At 34.8% G+C, this 21950-nt stretch overlaps 1 protein-coding gene across 7 annotated transcripts in view; it reads left to right on the top strand.

Annotated features, from left to right (window-relative positions):
- The first annotated feature begins 7740 nt into the window (after positions 1-7740).
- The window catches only part of MYEF2 (myelin expression factor 2), a 35778-nt gene continuing 21568 nt past the window's right edge, over positions 7741-21950 (top strand). For all 7 annotated transcript variants that reach the window (XM_045822603.1, XM_045822608.1, XM_045822607.1 and 4 more), the window contains exons 1-9: positions 7741-8028; positions 12274-12482; positions 13716-13768; positions 15207-15214; positions 15316-15409; positions 19657-19851; positions 20544-20697; positions 21239-21288; positions 21405-21468. In XM_045822603.1, the coding sequence (XP_045678559.1) occupies positions 7856-8028; positions 12274-12482; positions 13716-13768; positions 15207-15214; positions 15316-15409; positions 19657-19851; positions 20544-20697; positions 21239-21288; positions 21405-21468 (1000 nt within the window). In that variant the 5' untranslated portion in view covers positions 7741-7855. The remainder of the gene's footprint in view (positions 8029-12273; positions 12483-13715; positions 13769-15206; positions 15215-15315; positions 15410-19656; positions 19852-20543; positions 20698-21238; positions 21289-21404; positions 21469-21950) is intronic.

The following is a 21950-nucleotide window of genomic DNA, read 5'->3' as shown; positions in this document are numbered from 1 at the left end:
ATTTTATAAAAGAATATCTAAAAGATTTTAAGGAGAAAGTATAAACTTAATGTTCTGAGGACAAATTTTTGCATAGTATATACAGTACACAGTTGTTCTTATATGACTGTCCCAGAAACTTAGGTAATGCACAAAGCAATGAACAGTTGGGAAGAATAAGGTCTGATTTGGCAGAAATATTTTTGACACTAATTTCCAGAGATTTTAGGAGGCCAGGAGCAGAGACATCGATAGAAGTAAACAGGTGCTCGTGCAAGCTTACATTTCTTCAACAACTCTGGGACTGTCAGAAAGTCTACCTTGACAGTACTGCCATGCAGTCATCTTAGTAATCTGAAGGGTATCTAGAGGAACTCAAAATTGAGATTTGTTAGTGGAATCAAGAGAATAATGTAAGTTATAGGTGTTTTTACAGACTTACTCTTATTTAAAAGTATGAGAATTCTAAAACTAATAGACAAGTGAATGAATGAATGAATGAATGAATGAGTGAATGAATATAGGAATTCTTTTCTTTATATTTGGGTACCTGAGAACATATGTTGATGGCTTAGAAATTGTGCCAAATGTTACTTATTGATGCTCAGCATCATCCTTATCCTTTGAAGCTCTCCCTTGTATAAAACATTTTGCAGACTCTGTTGCCAGCAGCATTCCAACTTGGACTTGACCAATGAGAGACACTGGTGCAAAATTTTAGAGAAGGAAGAGAAAGAGAAATCATTCATCTCGGCAACAGTAACCTGGTAGGTATCAGCACGTGGCTGATGAGATGAAATGTTATGCCAGTAGCTTTGTGGTATAAGAAAATTTTGAGGCTTGCTACTGCAGGCAACAAGTATAGTGTTGATGGTTCCCCATGCTTCCTGCCCTTCCTAATTTTTTAAATTCTAGCAGTCACTCCTAGACCTTTGCTTCCCTCAGTCATACTAATTATTGTGTTAATCTGCTAAGTCTTTGTGCATTTAATCCTACTACTTTATACAGCAAATATTTATACAGCTTGACTTAATTCAAAGCTTTATTTCTTTTCATAGCTGATTGCTGAATAATGTAAAACACAAAAACTATGGAAATATACCTAATCAAGTTTGTTTAAGTACATATTTATGTGTATGTATATGCATATATATACATATGTTTCAACATGTTTAAACAGTTTGTGGATTGAAATGTAAAGACATGAAATCATTTCAGCCTACCATTCTACAATACACCATGGAGAATGTATCACATTTGTGTACTACTGAAAAAAGTCATTGCTTCTAACAAATTAGGTTCATAAGCAACCATCAAGAATGGTGTGGCCCTTGTAAAAAAGGGCTGCAAAAGGGTAGAATTTTTGGATTGTGTTCAGTTTCATGGAAGTGAGGTAACAGAAATCTAACGGCAATGCCTAAAGGCAATAGGGGCTATTTTTTCTCTCAAAACAAGAAGTTTGGATGTATGCAATCCAGGGCTTATGCAATGCTTCTGTGAGGTCACTAACATTGCAGTCTGCTAAACTACTGATCTGTCATCCTTATGTTGTAGCTTTTGTCCTCAGAACTGTTGTCTCATGATTTCAAGAGGAATATTACACCCTCTAGTCTCACAGGGAAAAAGAAAGCAAAGAACTTCGTAGGAAAGACCCTTCTAGGATCCATAGCATATTTCTTTTTACAACTTCTCAGACTTCTGTTCTGTGGCCTCATATTTCAGCTGGGCACTTTGCTACTCTAAACAAAATTGTGCTCCTGTCAATAAGGATGAAAGGGAGAATGGATATCAGATAGGAAAATCGAAATGTTATATAGAAATAAAGCAAAGGGACACACAAAAGCCAATATAACTGAGGTTTTCAAAGAAAAATATTTAAAGTAGTGGTGTTTGTGTGGCCACAATGTAGAAGAAACTATTGAAACAAATCAGTTATTTCAATTAAAATGTTAATCATCAGTATTAGGTTAAACTATGAATAATAGAAAGAGTCTAAATAGTATCAATTTAATCAGGATAGAAATTTATTTCCTATTCTTGAAAACAAGGGATAGGAATATGGGTGTTGTTACTATATGGCTTCCTGGTGCTATCAGAGACCCTAATTCTATTTTCCTCTTATACCTTAGCTTCCAATTACGAGGTTACTTCATGGTCCAATATGGTTGCTATTTCTTCAGTCATCATTTGCTCATTCCAAGGCCGCAGCAGGAGGAGGCAAAAGAGGACAAAAGGGCTATTCTACCAGTTAAGTGGGTTCCTTTCAGGAAACCTCCTACATGGTCTTTAAACATTTCTGCCTATATCTTACTGGCCAGAACATAGTTATGTGGCTCTGCATAGTTGCAAGTGTGCTTAGGAAATGTGGGCTTTTAGCAATATTCACAGACACCTTAAATAAGTTTTTATTATCAAATAAGAAGAATATGGATGTGTCAGTTATCTGTACGATCACCATTTATAGGATTATTTTCAAATAATCCTACAGGACAGCATGTGGATTGAACCTTATTATTCATCACTATAAGAAATCTATTTTCTCTCTTCAGTGTTGTAATTGAAAATTGAGAATGATATTGTTAGGTGGATAATTATTTACATTAAAAACAATATTTGCTATGAAGCAATTATGTTCATTAATATAGTAGTCCCTCCTTGTCCTTGGTTCTGCTTTCCAGGGTTTCAGTTACCAGTGGTCAACCATGGTCTGAAAATATTAAGTGGAAAGCTTCAGAAGTGAGCAATTCATAGTTTAAATTGCATGCCTTTCTGAGTACCATGATGAAATTTTGCTCTGTCCCACCTGTGATGTTAATCACCCGTTGGTCCAGAGTATCCGCACCATACAATCTACCCAATACCTGCCCCTTAGTCACTTTGTTGCCTTCTCAGATATCACATCAATTGTCATATTATTTCCATCTTTGTGTACAAGTGACATCTATTTTACTTAAGGATGGCCCTAAAGCCTTTCATGTAACTTTTGTGGCAGTATATTGTTATAACCGTTCTATTTTATTATTATGTTTGTTAATCTTTTAACTGTGCCTACTTTATAAATTAAACTTTATCTTAGGTATGAATGTATAAGGAAAAACATAGTCTATATGAACAGTTTAGTACTATCTGCAAGCTCAGGCATCCACTGGCACGTCAGAGAACATATCCCCTATAGATAAGGGGAACTACTGTGTTTTTGGGTTAGGATATAACATGAGAATATTAAAAATACTACTGTATGCCTTGAGTTGTGTGGCTCACTTGGTCGGGCATCATTCCACAAAGCACAAGGTTGCTGGTTCAATTCCTGATTAGGGCACATGCCTGGCTCGTGGGTTCTGTCCCCGGTCTGGGCGCCTGTGAAAGGCAACCAATTGATGTTTCTCCCTCACATCAATGTTTCTCTCCTTCTCATTCTCCCTTCCTTCCCCTCTCTCTAAAAGAATAAATAAATAAAATCCTTTTAAAAATTTAAAAAATAATACCATATAAGAGCCATGGGTTTGGACAGAGAAAATCCAATTCATGGAATTATTAAAGAGGAGGGAGTAACTATGCACACAGGGAGAGAAGTAGGGCAGGGCTCTTGAAAATTTGCTCTGCTGATCCTCCATTTAATGGAGTTAATGGGGTGAGGTTTCAGAAAATCTTAAAAATTAAGAAATTTAAGTAATTTAAATTAAGAAATGAAAAAATGAATAAATATGGAGGCTTAAATAAATATATGGGAATTAAAGGAATCTTCAGTCTTCAAAAAGATTCCCAATATTTCATACAAAACTTGAAAGTAAATCCGTTATTGGGCAATAACCCCAGCATGGTACAGTTGAAAAACATAAAAATTATCTAAGGAATTCAGTCAAAACCCTTGGTTTTATATGAATTATTTGAATAATTGAGGTGAAAGTAGAATTTCAGCCTGAATTATTCACATAATTGCCTTATTTCTAAACTTCACTTGGCTGTTAGGGACCTTTCTTCAGGATGTATTTTTAGAATGCTAAATGCTAAAAAGTAGATTCCTGCATTAAGCAGAGCAATGCGGGTGGGGGGACAGAGAAACAGTAAATAGTTGATTGTCAGAATAAGGCTATACTTTTCTTTCTAGTGACAATAACCCACATCCACCTTTTATCACAGAAAGAACTTCTATGATGCAAGAGGAAACTACATATGAATTTCAAATATAACCTGTAGTATTTTTTAAAGTTATAAATTCCTTTTTAAGTTTTAATTCTCTAAAATTTGGAAATGTAATAGCTCCAAATTCAGCCATTTAATTTTATTAAGCTGAGCCAAGCACCTTAAAAATGATACTATACTTTCTGTTTGATTTCATATTTTGGTCTTTGGTTCTAATTTTTAAAAATTTTTATTTTTCAATTACAATTGACATACAATGTTATATTAATTTTAGGTGTACAACAAAGTGATTAGACATTTATGTCGCTTAGTGAGTGATCACTCTAAGAAGTGTACTACTCATCTGACACCATACATAGACATAGTTATTACAATATTATTAACTATATTCCCTGTGCTCTACTTTACATCTCCATGACTATTTTTATAACCAGCAATTTGTACTTTTTAATCTCTTCACCTTTTTCATCTATCTCCCTGATGCCCCTCCCATTTGGCAACCACCAATTTGTTTTCTCTGTATCCATAAATTTATTTTGTTTGCTTGTTTATTTTGCTTTTTAGTGAAATCATGCGATATTTTTCTTTGTCTGAAATATTATTTAGCATAATACCTGCTGGGTCCATCTGTGTTGTTGCAAATGGCAAGATTTCATTCTTTTTAATGGGTGAGTGATATTCCATTGTATATATGTACCACAAATGCAAAGAGAAAAGAATGATCACATTTTATTTGCCACTAGAGTCTCTTGTTTGGAGGTAGAACTCTGGTCAGTGAGCCAAAATGAAAAGAAAGTTACTTGTCAACCTTCCCTACAGCTGGGTGTGTCATGTGACTAAGTTCTGACTCATGGGTGGAAGTGTTGTGTGAGAATTCTGGATCCAATCCTTCTTTCCTGGACTCCAATGTTGACGAGATACCCAGATCTCCAGCAGCCATCTTGGACCATTGGGAAAACTTAAGAGTAGAAGCCTCACACTAGGATGGCGTAAGATTAAGACAGAAAGAATCAGTCTCGATGACTGCAGAGCTACCATTTCTGCTCTGGGATGCCTCCCTCTGCTCTGCTTTTTCTCAAGAAAGCAATAACTTCTATCTTGTTTCGGTCACTAGTCCCTGTTACTAGCAGATGAACACAATTCCTAAATGATATACATGTTAATTGAAAATATTTGGGGATTTAGGATTAAATTTCTAGACCTGTATAACAGCTCCTCTCTCTCTCTCTCTCTCTCTCTCTCTCTCTCATGCACACACTTCAATTTGTAAGACAAAACTAAGTGGTTATGTGAAGTTTTATTATTAACACATTTTGTGTGATTGGAAAGGATGACATTTGTAATGGGAACTGTAAGAAGACAAAAGCTAAAGCATTATGCAATTATTTTATGGTATGTATATATGGACTTAAAAAGTAAAGGAAAAAAGGAAACTGTAGAAATGGAATATAGTAATAAAAAGTTAATAAGAATTTTTTCACAGATTTAGCTAAGATAAGGGCAATTTTAATAGCAAAAGAGGGAGGAAAGATCACTCTATAGAGCACTCAGATGGAGTGATAAGGTTTAATCATTTTCTCTTCAGAAGCTGCCCCCAATTCTTTTTGTCTTTTAAGATCCAGCTCCTCTGTGAAGCTCTCCTGGATCTTCCTTTAGGAATTAACTTCTGCTCTTTTTGCATTTATAGAATCAGGACCAAGGTACAGTGAGTAAGATATAGTGAATAAGGCATTTGTCTAAGGTGCAGAATTTTAAAGGTGACTAAAGAACTTAATAATCAAGACAAATATTTTAATGGAATATTTTAATTACCACAATACAGTATGTAGGCAGGTCTCGTGTTTTTGTAAATAAATTTTTAATTATACTTTGCTTTAATTTTTATAACTGAACTCGAACAGTGCTTTTTATAAACATCCTCTCTCAACAAGTCCACATTCATTTTTGTATTCTTCATGCTACTATCACTCTGTTTTAAGCATAAAGGCCTCCTAAAATATTAAATTGGATCTACTGAAGGAATTTTCAAGAATATACTAGGGACTCCAGGGTTACGTTTTCATCATTAAATTCAACTATAACAAAAGAGCAACAGAGAATGATGAATGTTTTGAACATACTTATAATTCAGTTCTTAGGAATATTACTTGACTACTGTATGACTAAAACCCTGACCAGTCTGGAGAAATAGAGGATTGTAAAACTACTTTACATTCATATAGTACTTCACCCTACATAAACTGCTTTCTTTTAATCCTCATCTCAGTCCTGCAAGGTAAGTATTATTATTCCTATTTATTATGGAGACAATGAGAGGTTAAGTGACTTGCCCAAAGAGTTACAAGCAGAAAGTGGCAGAGCTGGGGTTCTAACCCAGGTTTCTGTGTCAAAATCCCATTCCCTTCTTCTTTGAACACTAAGTTTTAGGATTGACTGACACCTTAAGCAGCAATATTTTACCAAGTGCACTCATTAGTGATTAAAATTGTTCTGATTTTTATGTGTGCATGTTTGATGACATAAATTAACTCTTCTAGCATAATGTTTTATGCTAGAATCATAAATCAAATGTTTTATGATTAAGTGCAGAGAACTACATATTGAAATATCAAAGAACAGGGGAAATTATGTAATACTTGAGTATGTTTCTAACTACTACTTTACCACTAATGTGTGTGAAATTCTGCAAAGTATGTAAATCATACAAGTTTGCTTCTTTATGAAAACAAATGTTTGGGAAGGTCTTTGAACTTTTCAGCTGGAAAAGGTTACTCAATGAGAAATTAAAGTACTGAAGAGTTAGGAGTTAAGCTTAATAGGTTTCTTTTTCATATTTAGGGGAAAAACATCTATGACTACATTTTAAAACTCCATATGGTAATTAAATTTGTTTGAGCCTATAACTGCTTAAAATATAATTTCCATTAGTATATAATAAACACATAACCCAAAACCAAAATATATATTATTAGCCAATCTAGATTTCTTATAAAAATTGTTCTCTCTATTGATTGCTGTCCAGAGAATTGAAAAACCTGTCTTCTTTTTACAAATTTATAGCTGTGTTCCAAAGAAAATCTCATTGTTAAGAAGAACCAGAACGCACAAGAAATTCAAAGCCATTTATTTTGGAGAATTGAAACCAGTCATTAATTACTATTTATTGTATATCCACAGGGTGCCTAAGCATTAAAGTGCCAAGTGCTTTATCTGCATTATTCCGAGGATTTCTAAGGGGACTCAAGATTTGCAGATGTCTTTTAAAGATGCAAAGTGGTGTGCGCTTCTCTAATTTAAACAGGTCCCACTTGAAATGAAGTGAATAGTACGAATTGAACGGAGCTCTAGAGGTTTCTAATCCCAGAACCGACTTTTGAGCGAAGACCCCACTGGGTGCCAAGAGACAGGCCGACTGGTGGGCAGAACAGGGCCCTACCAGGGGCTTCTGGACAAGGCAAGTCCTCCCCAGCCTGGTGGCAGGGCCGACTGCAGCAATGGCGTCCCTAACCTGCTACCCCATCCCTGCCCTTCCCCCACCCCGCACACCCACCCCCCATCCCCGGCTCACACTATCTCTCAGTCTCCGGGCCCCCACTGGTTCTCGCGAGATCCGGGCAACAGAGCGCTCGGGGCCTTTTCAAATCGGGATCCGTTACCGCTTCCCCGGCCGCCGCCATTGTCACGCTCGGAGCCTCTGTACGCAGGCGGCCGAAGCGGAGACAGTGGCGGCGGGATGGCGGATGCCGACAAGTCCGAGGTGTCCGGGGCCCCTGGCGACGACAGCCCGCTTCTACAGCCCTCAGAGCCGCCAGGAGAGCCGCGGGGAGAGCCGCGGAGAGAAACGCACCCGCCAGAGAACGAGAAACATCCTCCTCCGCACAGCAGCAGCTCCAATGGCGTTAAAATGTATTGTCTTTTCCTCCGGGGACCGGGACGAAGTGGGGGGCGGGAAGTCGGTCTGGGGGGTAGCGAAGGCTAGGCTGGGCGTCGGAGGATAACGGCCTTAGGGCCGTAAGCAACGGGAGGAGCAGGTGCAACCCAGCCGCTCCCAGGCCCAACGCGCCCGCCACGGGCCCAGTGAGCTGGGGTGCCGGTCAGGGGGGGCTGACGTCCGCTTTCCCTTTGCAGCCGGGGACCACGGCTCACCCCCTCTTCCCTCAGTTTGGCTGGAGAATCTTTGAGCAAAGCCACAGGCTGCTGGAAAACGGTCCCCCTTTAAAGGCTAGTAGTTAGTGTTCATCACTAGGGAGTAACTAGGGATGACATCATCGGGCATTTCCTCCTAACCACCTAGAGCGTATTTCAAAGAAATATCTCCGAATCTCCACGGCCTCACGCTGAGCTTTATAAATTCAGTTGTTTTCTAAAGTAGGTAGGCATTTCTGAACAGATACACACCAAAAGGAAGTTTAATATTGTGCTGTTAGGCTGAATCCATTGTTATCCATGAATTGGAAGAGTGATTTGAAAAAGGGAAATGTGCTTTGCTCCCTCGTCTTTCCCGGCCCCCAGATGTGTGTCAACCCTGCAGGCTATTATTTATAGACAGTTTGTGATGGTAGATTCTTAATGGTAAAGTAAGATTTTTTTAATTGAAGGAAATCCCCTGCTTTTAAAGTTGCAGCTGTCAAAGAATTTAGTTGACTCGAATTCATAATTTCGTCACTATAAGGAAATGTGCTCCCCTTTGTTGTTATATGGGGGAATATGAAGTCAGGCATTTACTTGCATATGCCCAGCTCTTTAAACCTAAAGTTGAAGTATGTTGTTATTTAGTGAGGACCTCCTTTTCCTTCTCTCTCAATTATTAGGGTAGAAAGCAGTGAACATACACTCACACTAAAATAGACCATGGAAATGTTCTTTTCTTTTGTATAAAAATATTTGAAATGGTGTAGTAAATCTGGACCTGTCTTTCTAAGGTTTGATTGAAGATAAGGAATCTCTGCCAGCTGGGTTGGTTATGACACTCTTGCTCTCAACTGGGTTTGGATAGGATGGGCAGTGTCTTCAGGCAGAATAGAGGTGAGGGTATAGGAGGTTCTATCTCCTTGGAGTTCGTGGGTGGAATATGGTGCACCTCAGTAACTACAGAACCAAAAGTGACTGAAGCACTTCTACCACGTTTATCAGTATGTGGGCTTTCAGGGATTTGGCATCATAAATGTGAATGAAAACCACTGAAATGATAAATGTAAACTGTGCTTTTAAAAATATAGATAAACATGGGTCTGCCACCCATCTTTTTCTGAACAGAAAGTACAGCCTTGAATTACAGAGAGAAGCCCTTCTCTACTTGGATATGATCAGTACTGCAATAGTGTTAGTGCAAGTAAAGCTGGCATCTAAACCTCCGTCAAATCGAAACGTCCCTACCCCCTTTTAAAGTTTCTTTGTGGTTTAGCTGGACAGGAGAGGAGAGAAGAGGGGTGGGAAAAGAATCTCTTTAACTTCTAAGTGAGGAACAGGAAAATAGAAGGTGAAGAAATTAAGCAATGTTACTAGTAAATTCAAATGTAGATCCTTTTCATATTGCTTATAATTCATCTCTTTCCAATAATCTTTTCTAAGAAGTTGAGTGAAGAAGCTAGTTTACTCTTGGGGGTTTCTTGTACTGTCTAGTCCATAAAAATATATAATGGTTCAGCATGGGTCACTCACACTGAATAATTAGGGACATTTACCTAATAATCTTTTTTTTGACCTTTGTGACCCAATGGGAGGAGTTAAGAACCCAACACATAAACTTCAGTTGATTTCCATATGTTTTTAATGACATAGAGATGATAAAAATTACCAAATATTGCTTTGAAAATCTATGTTGCATGGAAGTGAACACAGTGCTGCTTGTTATCAAGATTGAAATTACTTTTGCTGAAATCAACCCATAGTCAATGAGGATGGAAACCTCTCATCTTTGTATGCTTTAAAGGGCCTGGGATTTTTAGTGGTCATGTTCACATCGTTTGACAAAAAAATTTAAGATGTTTCCCTAGGTGTAGTGTTTTTCTTTGTGCCAAATGGTATACTAGCTTTTCATTTCTTTAGTGAATAGGAGGAAAAATAGTATTGTTATGTACTCCTCATTATTCAAGTGTGATTAAGTAACACCTTGGAGTATGTGGACATTAAGAGTTACATTAGGGTCTAGTATAAAATATTAAACATTGGAGTAAGGTAGAAGTAGAATAGTATTTTATATCCTGTTACAGTAGAGTAGTATTTTATATACTATTAGTAAAGAACTGGGCTTAATTTTGGATCTCATACTATAGCTTAATGTTTTTAAAATCCTTAAACTGTTTTTCTCATTTGATGTTAAATATCGATTTTTCAGAAATTTATGTTATAATGTGGGTAGGCATAAACCAGTCTTAAAAGTAGATAACATTTTTATGACTTAGAATAGTCATAGTGTGTACAGCAGTATGGTGATTACCAGAGGGAGAGGGGGATAGAAAGGAGTTAAGTGGAGATAAATGGTGACAGAAAGAGACTTGACTTTGGCTGGTGAACACACAGCACAATATACAGATGATGTACTATAGAATTGTACACCTGAAACCCATATAATTTTAACAACTAATGTCACCCTGATAAATTCAATAAAAATAAAAAAGAATAGTCACAATCTATATTTCAAGTACATTAAGAGAAATGTTTGCCTAAATGAATACTTTGGGAATTACTACATGGAATTCTGGATATAGTGTTATTTTGATATTATATAGCATTGTTTCCTTACGAATTTTTACATATGGTCTTACTGTGTCTTCCATAATGTATTTAGGACATAGAAAGGGTTTGGAAATTGAGTAATTACAGCTTAGTTTCTTAATCAGACCATATCTCTAGCGCTAAGTGATCTGCCTTCCATCGACAGTCTTACTTTACGTGTTGTAGATGAGCAGTAGCCATTTTCAGCATTGCAGCTGTATAGGCAAGTATTACTTGCTAGACTTGGACAGGTGTGATGATCACTTCCAGGCTGTGCCATTTCTGATGAAGGACAATGTCTGACAGTGAAGATGGCCCTGTCAGGGTCTGAAAAAGTGGCAAAGCAAGTTTGGCCCTAATGTCTCCTAATTTTAGTAGTTTTTCTGGCAGACATCAGCACCATCTGACTGTTTGCTTGTTCAAGAATTAATATTTATTGAGCACATGTTATGTGCAGTCACCATGCTAGATGCTGCTGATACCAACACAGATAGTTTTTGTTCTTGTAGAGTTTTATCTAGTATATTTATTGCTGTGTTGTTACCTGCTGAGAAAAGTAATGTGTGAAAATGTCTGTGTATCATGGAATGAGCGACTAGAGTAAGAGGTGTGTGGGGGGCACTGCATGATTGCTTGGCTTAGAAAGTATGTTTTTCTGCCAGAAAAACTGCTAAAATTAGGAGACATTAAGGCCAAACTTGCTTTGCCACAAAGATTTTATAAAATTCTGGTTGGTGCTGCATTTAAGTACTGCTTTCCTTTTCCACCCCATCCCCCATTATAGGTAATACTAATAAAAATGACATGATTCTATGAGGTATCCTATTCTAGTTTATAGGGTAAAACACAGAAAATATTGAGCATGAAAATATTAGGATACCTTATTAGTTTTCTTTGTTGATCAAAACAAAATAAACATTTTGAGTCACATTGGAGTATGTACATACAGATATAAGTTGTAATTATGTATTTTAACTGTTTTTAAACAACAGAGGAGAAAAGTTCTGGGAAGAAACTGTTAATCTTTAAGAAATGAACTTTTCAGGGTATCAGTTTGTAAATTAGTTTTTTAAGAGTTCGGAATAAGGCCCAGAAAGTCAATTCTCCATTAAAGGTGGCAGTTTTACATACTGTAGGAATATAATCACCCATTTTCCCTCTTAAGTACTAATAACATTTATTATGTACTATGATGGGGAAAAACTGGGTGATTGTTTGGATGCTGCAGCTGTTTAATATGGTAAAAAGGATGTGGAATGAGAATTTTGGTAATATGCCCAAATCCCTGCTTTGAAATAGCAGTGGGTAACTTCAAAGCCAGCGGTCTGAGTCTCCACCTGCTTTGCTGAGATCTAACTTAGTGCACTGAGGGTTTTGTGAAGTGGTAAATATTGAATATTTAATATAGACTTCTGTTTTGTTTTTAATTCATAGGGAGAATGATGAATCAGTAAAAGAGGAGAAATCTGAATTAAAAGAAAAATCAGCAGGAAATAAGAAGGCCCATAGATTTCATCCTTATTCAAAAGACAAGAATTTGGGCACTGGGGAAAAGAAGGGTCCAAATCGAAACAGAGTTTTCATTAGCAACATCCCGTATGACATGAAATGGCAAGCTATTAAAGATTTAATGAGAGAAAAAGGTAAACATCTTTGAAAGTCCACTGTTTGTTAATCTTCATATTATAAGGGGAGGGAACTAAGCAAACTTTTTGTATACCTCTGAGCCACACAGACTCATAAAAATTGGTTTTTGTTTATTTCTGGACACATGAATTAATCTTTTCCTCCTCTTTCATTTGACACAATTTCATTACAAGGTAGTATGGACAAATAAAGATTTTTAAAAAATTTTCTTGTTATTTCAGTGGGATGGTAGTGAGCCAGCATATGCATGCCACCAAATATTTTGTTAAAGTGATTGCTTTGTTTAGTTGAAGTTTTTTATAGATTTTTAAAGGACTATTGCATTAGTTAAGCAATACATTTAGCTGTTAAAGTATGAATAATAAGGTCTGATTAATTTTTTTTCCAAAAGCTGCTTTGTTACTATCTTGGTGGAATCTGGAATCTGGCTGTGGAATGCATTTTGTTTGCATTGTCATGAATGCGATGATGCTGTCTCTGCAGTTCTATATTAAAATTGTGTTACTGCTGTTGCAGTTTTGTTTTCAGAATAACCAGAAAACCTTCATTTTATATGTATGGTTGGTTTTGGGGAAAAATAATTTTAATATTTGATTTTGTAAAAGTTAGTTTTGTTATCTCTTGAAAAATTGAGTTTTAACAGTCCTGCTAACTATGTACTTGGCTTTGAGGCTCATCTCCTAATAAATTTTTAAAAATTGCATTGGTGTATCTGTTGTAAGGTGACAACTATTTGATTGGTTTTATTCATTGACTTTATTTAGAAAGTGTGTGGCTTGCTGTGAAGCATGACTTGTAAATTTAGTTTGATGGCAAACATGATTGAAGACATTCAGGTAGGAAGTCACCTTAAAACAGCTGTTGTGTGTAGGCGACTAAAGCTACTTGAAAAGTGCTAATGTTGATGTTTTTAATATGATAGGCTAAGGGAACATTTGTATGTATATGTGCATTTGTTCACCAACTATATCATGCGGGCCAAAATATGATCTGTAGTATGAATTAGGTTAATATGGTTGTTAGCTTTTTTAGAGAATGTGGATGATGTACATTTCTGAAAATTAGTTAAATTTACATAGCCATTGACAGGAGGTATGTTGGTCTGGTTTTGATTGTTGGTGAATAATAGGTGCTTTTCTGTAGAGTTGTGCACAGGTGTGCAGTAAAGCAAGACACTGGTGTTTAAATGTATTGTTTCTTGGTATCTTCCTTTTGTATGTCTTATGTAGTTGGTGAGGTTACATACGTGGAGCTCTTTAAGGATGCGGAAGGAAAATCAAGGGTAAGTGCTGTGGGCAGTAATCTGCTTGAGGTTTAAAAGTTCCTCAGCAGTTTACTTTTTGTATAATACTTGTACCAGTTTTTGGAAACTTAAGTTTCATTTTGTTTTACTTTATTATGCAAGATTTGAGGCTTTATACCAGCAAGTCTGACAACACAAATCAAGCTAGCTGCCTGAAAGGGATGGGTTTTGTAAATGCTCATAAAGGGCACTCACTTTTCTAATACTTGAAGGTAATGTTTCTTCTTAGACAATAGAACTTAATATAGGACTTTTTTTGTTGTGTTTTGATGTCTTTGAGGATATTTTTAAAGTCACTGAATTGATAATATTCCCTAAAGAGTTCTATGAGAGGCATATAGCTTAAATGTGTCAATTCAGAATGTATGTTTGAAATTTATACTGAAAAAACTTAATTTGGTAGCCTACAGGACGACATAAGAGGCAGTGCTCTGACCAATTGGTATGAATGACATTGATGATTAAATTGACATAGAAGGAATTGGGTGATAGTTGATTTTGATTTTTAGCAACAAGAAAGAATATATTGAAGAATACAATGGATAACTCTTAATAGTGTTTAATTTTATTAGCAAAAACCACTTGGGTGCATGAAAAATAAAAATTTTGTCATTATGTTTAGTGGCACTTTGAACAGTTACAATGACAAGTTATTATTTTAAAAATGATACTGCAAATTTGTTTCTTAACGCAGATGACTTTCTTAAAACTTTAAGATTTTTTTAAAGATTTTATTTATTTATTTGTAGAGAGGGAAGGGAGGGAGAAAGAGAGAGAGAGAGAAACATCAATGTGTGGTTGCTGGGGGCCATGGCCTGCAACCTAGGCATGTGCCCTGACTGGGAATTGAACCTGCAATGCTTTGGTTCGCAGCCTGCGATCGATCTACTGAGCTACACCAGCCAGGGCCTTTCTTTAAAACTTAAAACTGAATGCTGTTAAAACTGTGCAGCCAGTTTCCCCTGAGAACTTTGTTAAAAGTGAGATTAATCTTTTCTATTTTGATTTTAATAACATTTAAAATATACATTAAAAACTATTGGTGCACACTGCAGCTTTTGAAAATAGTTGTAACTATCTAAGGACAATGTAAAGATATGTATAGTGGAGGCTTCAGTTATTTCTTTGAATTACATTTGATTGAATTTGTGTAATGACATTACATTAGCTTTAAGGAAGAGTCATCTAAATTGTGCTTCAAGTTTGTTATACTAGGTCCTACTATCTTAAATAGATATGTTTAAAAATATACAGAAAATTTGTGGTCATTCGCCTTTTATGTTCTGGAGGTATAAAGACAATAAAAATGACTACTGACTGCTTTTGATGACTTAAATGTCATATTCTACTTTTAACTTCATCTACTGATACAACTTTTTTTTCTTTTACATATATTGACAAATCTACCTGGATATAGGGTTGTGGGTAAGAATTTTTTTTAAGTACCTTAAGTCAAATTTAAACTTCTGGTTGTAAAAAAATAATCTTAGTATATAAAAATCCCCCCATTTTTTCCCCTGATTAAGTGTGGTCGAATTTAAAGATGAAGAATTTGTAAAGAAAGCACTAGAAACCATGAACAAATATGATCTTAGTGGAAGGCCCCTGAATATTAAAGAGGTAAGATTTCTTATATTTGGAATAATTTAAACATATGAATATCAGGATATGTTTTCTTTGGATTTTCATCTTTGGTACTATATTTATCTGACTACAACATTTTTTTAGCATAAATGCTTATTAGAACATTTATATTGATGGTAGTTTTGCTTCCTTATTCATGATTTTCTATTTGCCCTTAAGCAGTTATCATATATATTTGATTTGCTCCAAATTATCATAAGCAGATATATATGATTTAAAGACATTTCAGGCCCTAGCAATTTAAAAATGACACACTTTTGGTGCTGAGTTTATTTAGTATATACATACTCAGTTTTTAGGTTGTGTTGTTTAATTTGAGAAGTATAAAGATATTTGTAGATATTTTTGTAGTTGATAATCAAGGTTGCTTAATAGTATAAATATCTTATGGATTTGAATAAAATTGGTGTTCACTTTCAGTAAAATTAACCTGAAATTGTAGCAGATTAAAATTTAAGAAAAATTATGTCTATTAGCAAAATTTATAACTAAAACTTGGAAACCCTAAAATGAAGATGTTCCCTTTGAATGGAATTGTTGCAGTAAAGATATTTTGATAAAAGATTGATTGGAAGATACATTAAAAAACTGTTGATAGTAAGGGTAATTGAACTTACAAATAATTCAGTTGAATAGCAGTCATCTTCCTGTCTTCCTTTAGTTGATATTATTAATCTTATCTGAATAGTTTGATCACAAACCAGTTATGTATATATCCTTGTTAAAGTCTGTATTAAACAAGGATAGAGGATATAACTTGGGGAACCTGAAGAGCCTCCACTAGCATGGATGTTAATCACTGGTAATAGAGCTGTACATCAGTGACAGTTTAACTTAGTATAGTAGTGACTTGACTCCCAGCTCTGTCACTTTCTAGCTGTGTGAGTAGGCATTTACTTATTCTCTAACCCTTAGTAATGATAACGGCACTACAGATAATACTTACCTAATAGGGTTTTTATGAGGATTAAATGAGGTACATAGTAAAGAACTCAGTCTATGGCATATGAGAATCCGTATGACCCAGGGCAAATTACATAACCTATTTTTTTAATCACTAAAATGGGAACAGTGATAGTGTTATAAGGAGTCAAAGTTAATACATATAAAACATTTAATAAATGTTAGCTATTTGTTATAATTGTACATTTAATTATAATTGTTATATAATAATTTATTATATAAAGTATTTAGCATAGTGTACCAAATATTATAATTACATAATAAATGTTACCTGTAATAATAATTATGATCGTTGTTATTACTATCCAGGGTGGGAATGTTACTGGTCATTGTTCTCTTGTTTCTGATTATGAGGCAATAAAGCAATAGTTCCATTCTTCCTTCTCTGCAAGGGATACGTTCCAAGACCCCTGGTGGATGCCTGAAACCAAGGATAGTACTGAACTCTAAATATACTATGTTCTTTCCTGTACATACATACCTTTTAACTTACAGGAAGCACTGTACAGCTTCTCTTTGGCATATTCGAATTGCCAGCATCAGTACTCTTGCACATTGGCACCATTAAGTAAAATAAGGGCTACCTGAACACAAGCACTGTGAAACCATGATAGCTGACCTGATAACTGCAATGGCTACCTAGTGACTAAAGGGTGGTAGTGTACATAGTGTGGATGACACTGGACAAAGGGATGTTTCATGTCCTAGGTGGGATGGTGTGAGACAATATGATTTCATCACACTACCCAGGAGGGCACACAATTTAAAACTTATGAATTGTTTATTTCTGGAATTTTTCATTTAATATTTTTGGATGTTGGTAAACCATGGGTAACTGAAGCCAAGGAAGTGAAACCATGGATAAGCAGGAACCTACTATAGCTTAAAATGAAAGGCCATGCTACCAACTTATACAGGTATCTCAAATCCCTTTATTTTCGTCAGCTTCTGAATTCCTCTAATCCTGTTTGACTCTGAGGGTTCTTTGTTTGTTTGTTTATTTTTATGACTGGGAAGTGGATAATTTATAGAGAAAATTTAGACTGTTATGATCTATGCAGGCCATTTATTGGGTTGGCCAAAAAGTCTGTATTTTTTTTCCATAAAATAAAAGATACATTTTTCATTTTCACCAGTAACTATTGATTTGGATTTTTTGAGTATGTCAGCCATCTCTTCTGGGTGGTATAATGTTGACTGTTCTCAATCAATGCCTCGATTTGATCAGTACCAACTTCAACTGGTCTACCCAACTGTGGAGCATCGTCTAACAAGAAATCTCCAGTACAAACTTCACAAACTGCTTTTGACATGTTTGATCAGTCACAGCACCTTCTCCATACACTGCACAGATCTTTTTTTGCATTTCAATTGCATTTTTACCTTTTTTGAAATAATAAAGCATAATTTGTTGTTTTGTGATGTTTCTTCTTAATTTTCAAAAGACAAGTGTTACAGATTCTCAGTGTTTTCATTTCTAATAGGAAAAAGATTTATTGAGTGCTAAAGGACAGGGCCATGTTGTTTGTGTTTTAAGTTTTAGCACATTGTAGATCCTCAGTAATATTTTAGAGATTTTAGGATAGAGTTACATGATCCATGATGATGTAGGATACTTCCATTTTTAGCCTCTTTAAGATTAAAAAAAATGGTATACTTTGGCCTAACTAAATGATGAGATGTTCTTTATTCAATTAATTCTTTTGTATTAATATCACTAAAGGTCCTTTTTCTGGGAATATCTGAGATACAAATGGATGGCTGAGGTTAGTACAGAGAAGTACTAGTGAGAGTCTAAGAAAAAGTTTATTTCCCATGTTCCTTTACAGATATTAGAGTTGTACTTTTTCATGTAATTTGGGGTGGGGGGTTGATAGCAGTTGTAAACTTATTATAGGCTCTCTAATAGCAACAGCTGGCAATGCCTGGCAGTCTGACATCCAAGGGAAAAAGAGGAATAAAAACTATATATAGTACATAATTTGTGTTATATAAATTGTATATATGTTTTACATATATTGATGTGTGTCATGTATGTAAAAGACATCTAAACATAGTACTATGCTTTATTAATGTTAAGGTAAGAACAAACAACCCATCTTAGTAGTTCATGAAGCCTTTATTCTACTATGTCCTCCTCCATAGGTAACCACAATCCTAAATTTTATATTTGTGCAAGATTCTGAAACCTTAGACCTAAAGCATTTATGATTTTATAGCATTCTTTAGAAACATTGATTTCTTCTTGTTTTTTTATTCTTCATGATAAAGAAATATATTGGAAGACAGAGTACTTTTATTCTTACATTCACTTTTTCACCTTCTATTCTATACCTTAAATTCTTCCTAAAAAATTTATTAAAGTCACCAAATTTTTGTTTTTTTTTTTTATTCCCAGTCCAGTGGAGTAGAGTTTATGGTTGCATGTATCATAATTACTTGTAGTGCAGATGATAAACTATTACTGTGTTTGGGGTTTTTTTTGTTTTTTGATTTTTGCATTCCACCTAGTGAAATGAGTGAGAAATACCTTTAAACTTGCTTTTCTTTGGTTTAAAGGTAGAATATTTCCTTATAAAATTAATGAACTAAAAAATAAAGCAATGCTTAGTATCAGTCTTCATTTGGACACTCTCTATTTCTTCCCTCCTCCCAGTCTTAGATCATAATGATATTGAGGACGGAAAGAGGTTGGAAGGTAGATGATTATATTTTATTTGTTCAGTAATAAAATTTACACATTATCATAGTTCCCTTGTAACCCAGTATTCTGTATTCTGTATAACAGTATTCTGTATAACAGTATTCTGTATAACAATCTGTTCTGCTGTTGAAAAGCTCTGAATTAGTCTTAATTAGGCCTTGCATTGGTCATCTAGTAGTGACAATTCACTATTAGTGCATTTGGGAAAGAAAAGAGTTACAGTATTTTGTTCCTCTTTGAGTTATGTATATGTATGTGTATGTTCCATATACTTGTACACTAGTGCAAGGGCAAAAGTAAATTAATTTCAAGTTCTTAAGTGACTTTAGTGATTGGATAGAGATATTTTTATTTGACACCCCTGGAGACTAATCTTTTGTTTGTCCACAGGTTTTTATGGGACTGAATTCTCTGGGTGAGAAAAAAAGCTCACTCTTCAACAGAGCCAATAATTTGACCCCAATGGGATACCTACTGTAGAATATGAACTTGTTGTTTTCATTATGTAGGCTTTATAATGTATGTAGTGGCATTTAACATTCAATGTGTGTTTTAGGATCCTGATGGAGAAAATGCTCGTAGGGCATTGCAACGGACAGGAGGATCATTTCCAGGAGGACATGTACCACCTGATATGGGATCGGGGCTGATGAATTTACCACCTTCCATTCTCAATAATCCAAACATTCCTCCTGAGGTTATCAGTAATTTGCAGGCTGGTCGACTTGGTTCCACAATTTTTGTTGCTAATGTAAGTTTAAGCTTTAGTCTAAAATTTTGTCATTCAGATATGTAGTTCTAATTATGAGATTATTTGATTAGATAAATGGGTTATAGGTTTATAGAACATTTTATTTTTAACTAAAGTAAGTCAAACATAAATTATTGTAAACTCAAACCCAATTTACATTTTTATATATAAGGTTAGAGTGTATGTACCAATATTTTTAATTTTTCAAAAAAAGAACCGTGCAATTTATAAACACTTAGCCGTTCTTGAAATTATTTACTTTTATGTGATTTTTGTTCATTTTGGTAAATTGATTTTTTTAGCTTTAATATTTGATATTTGTGAGTGTGCATGTTATAGTTGGTTTGTCATTTGTTCTTAGCTTTTGAAAGTCAGTGATATCAACAATAATTTATAAAATCTGAATTTCTCCTAGTAAAAATAGATGTGCAAGTTTCAAATGTACAAAACAGGATTGAATAGGTGAGAGACTGTTTTGTGAATTTTTAAAAAATTAAGGATAAGGAATAATGCAGTTGTAGCTTAACTAATTTCAAACAACCTAATATTTTATGTGAATATTATTTGATATACTGATTAACAAGAATAGTAGTTGTTTAGAGCTTTGAGAGTTTATAAAAGATTTGTTTATATTATTTATAAGTGAGGAGAGGGGTTATTAGGTACATAACTTTATATAATTTTATGTTAAGCTTGATTTTAAAGTTGGTTGGAAGAAGCTAAAAGAAGTGTTCAGCATAGCTGGAACTGTAAAGCGGGCAGATATTAAAGAAGACAAAGATGGCAAGAGCAGAGGAATGGGCACTGTCACTTTTGAACAAGCAATTGAAGCAGTTCAAGCAATTTGTATCCTCATTAACACTTTAGGATTATTTAATAAGGGTGAAGAATCTTGTTACCATTTTGTGAAAGTTCTGGAATTTAAGATTGCCTGGCTTAGAAATGTGTGTTAGACTTTAGTCTCCAGCACAAAGCTTTTTCTGTCCAAGTACTAAAGTCACTCTTAAAACTTGAATTGGCCATGGTATAGGCCTGGTGTGAACCTTTTTCTGCTTTCTCTTCCTGCCACAATTAATTGTAAGGTAAACATGCTCCTGATATTTATGTAATCCAATTATGTATTACAGTTGCTTCAAATGAAGTCTTGTTAATTTTCTTTATTCAGTGGTTGAATTAAAAGCTTACATTTTATACATAAAATCAAACTACAAAGAATGAAAGTTTTTCTTTGAGTATATGGAAGAGACTAATATAAATAAGTAAAATATTAAAAATGTTTATTAAAATATTCAAGGTAGCCTGACTCTAAATAAGATTTAAAAATGTATTTGTATTCAAGTATAACTTTATAGTTGTCTTAACTGGCTTTCCTTGACTGAACCAACAGCTATGTTCAATGGGCAGTTTTTGTTTGATAGACCTATGCATGTGAAAATGGTGAGTTCCTGTATGTCACTTCATCTCTCCAAATGTTTTAAATCTTTTCTCTGTTCTCTACATTACAGATCTTTTTAGTTATATATTAAGCTTATAATAAACTTTTTTGCAATTAGGATGACAAGTCTGTCCCTCATGAAGACTACCGTTCACATGACAGTAAAACTCCACAATTACCACGTAAGTAAAAGCCTTTAGAAACAACCAGAATATTGTGTTTCAGCTTTACTGTGTGCTAAGCAGAACTCTTTGTTTTCATGTCTGTATCCCAAGTTGCCCAAAGTTTGGAGTTACAGAGATAGTTTGGCATGATGGACTAGGATGATTGAGAAGATAAATGTGTGCCATTTTTCTCTTTTTGGTAGGTTTTCCCCATTATAGAAATGTATACTAAAAATGTCCACATTATAAAAGTTTTGATGAGGGGAGAAAAAGTCTTTGTAATTTTACTGCAAGTAATCTCTATTATAACACTTTTTTGGTATTTTTTTCTAGTCTTCTACATATATTTTTTATATAGTTGAGAATTACCATATAATAATTTTGTTTCTTTGTATTTAACATAGAATATATGAAAATTCTTTCCAAATATGTTTATTGGTCGAATAATAGTCTCATATGGATTCCTCATAACTATTCCACTGTTATGTATATTTAGGTGT

This window comes from Phyllostomus hastatus, unplaced genomic scaffold, assembly GCF_019186645.2.
Source record: "Phyllostomus hastatus isolate PE091 unplaced genomic scaffold, TTU_PhHast_1.1 phas_scaffold_501, whole genome shotgun sequence".
NCBI classification, from domain to species: domain Eukaryota; kingdom Metazoa; phylum Chordata; class Mammalia; order Chiroptera; family Phyllostomidae; genus Phyllostomus; species Phyllostomus hastatus.
This window is presented reverse-complemented; position numbering and strand designations above follow the sequence as displayed.